The 1,601-nt window shown below is 36.9% G+C and overlaps 1 protein-coding gene across 2 annotated transcripts in view; it reads left to right on the top strand.

Annotated features, from left to right (window-relative positions):
• Positions 1-1,601, top strand: part of LOC111088102 (BAI1-associated protein 3-like) — a 96,912-nt gene that overhangs the window by 84,119 nt on the left and 11,192 nt on the right. For both annotated transcript variants that reach the window (XM_022397081.1, XM_022397080.1), the window contains 2 exons: positions 524-586; positions 1,361-1,462. In XM_022397081.1, coding sequence (XP_022252789.1) covers positions 524-586; positions 1,361-1,462 — 165 coding nt within the window. The remainder of the gene's footprint in view (positions 1-523; positions 587-1,360; positions 1,463-1,601) is intronic.

Raw genomic sequence — 1,601 nt, 5'->3', positions numbered from 1 at the left:
TAGCACCACTACAAGATAACTGCATGGTAGCTCCACTACAAGATAACTGCATGGTAGCTCCACTACAAGATAACTACATGGTAGCTCCACTACAAGATAACTGCATGGTAGCTCCACTACAAGATAACTGCATGTCTGCGTCCCTACAACGCTAGAAACCGGGTTCCGATACCCGTGGTGGGCAGAGCACATGTAGCCCATTGTGTAGTTTTGTGCTTAATTACCAACAAACAAACAAAACGAGTTTATTATATATAAAAGCTGAAAAATAATATGTGATCAGTATGCCTAAATTTTTCAGGGTCCGGGTTCCCTTTTCCCCACCTCCCGGCTGCGCCTCCGGTTTTATAACGTAGTGATTATAAGTTTTATGTCAACAAGAATTGCCGCCGGAAAATTATAACCTTTCTGTGTATTTCTTTTCGACAACAAACAGTTTCAAAAGCTCGAGTAAATTATATGCCGAGTAGAAAATTAAATACGAGAATTCATTATATTTTGTTTGCCTGTTTGTTTCTTCTAGCTGGTAGATTTGTGGCAAAGTCTGGAGTGGCCGAATATCGACTGCACAGTGTCTTTAGTCAAGGTCATGTATAAATAGTATTTCTTGTGTTATTATGTTTTCTCATTTGTTCTTTCATGTTCGTGAAATAAAGCTAAGATCAACTACTTTTTAGGCTTTTATAAAAACTGATTTTTCGAAAGCGGATCATAGGCTAATACAAGATTTATGTTTTTTTCCTTTTTACATAACACGATAATTACTAACAAATTTGACTTCGTGATGTGTGTTATTCTTTTTTTTTTGGAACTAATCCCGAAGCTTTACCTCGAAGCGATAAAATGTGGTTCCTACATTCCAGGAATCGATAGATTAAAGTATGAATAATCCATAACAAGTCATGTATACATCATATATTTACTAGCCAATCTTTAAGAATGTCACTTCGAACCTCTGGTGTCGAGGGACTATTCTTTATGGGCGTGTGAGACTTTACAGTCTTATTATGCATGCAAAGTTTTCCGGATCTATTTCCCAGTAGAAACTGAAGGTGTTTAAAAGAAATTCATTCGTTCGGAGAAGAGACGACAACCGCTAACGGATTTTATTCTTAATGGGAAGTTTGTTGCTGTGATTGTATTACAACGTGAATGTTTAATGATAGACGAATTTAGAATATTTATTTATTTATTTATTTATAATGTTTAATGCAATTAAGAGCGAAATTTCGGGTACGGTAATTATCTGCAGAAAATAAAACATACGTATTTCTTAATTATTTTTTTGAAATGCAGACTGGAAGATTGCCATCTTATGTCGGCAATGTTTTAAATAAGCTGACAAATACCTTCATTACAGGTCTTACATAATTGTTTCATTCATTTTGCTCGTGAGATGGAGAAGAAGATAGCAGCCCACGGCTACTTCGACACAGAAGGTGTGTTCGAGATTCAGATAAAGGTAAGCACCTGGTCCATGCTTACAGAACACGGGGGACATGTCCCCCGCACTCTTTCAGGGATATAGTAGATTTGTTTACTAGGTTGGTTTAGCTGAGTTATTTTAGAGAAAAGCCGCATTGGGCTATCCGCTGTGCCCA

The sequence above is a fragment of the Limulus polyphemus genome, unplaced genomic scaffold (genome assembly GCF_000517525.1).
Source record: "Limulus polyphemus unplaced genomic scaffold, Limulus_polyphemus-2.1.2 Scaffold3129, whole genome shotgun sequence".
NCBI lineage: Eukaryota > Metazoa > Arthropoda > Merostomata > Xiphosura > Limulidae > Limulus > Limulus polyphemus.
This window is presented reverse-complemented; position numbering and strand designations above follow the sequence as displayed.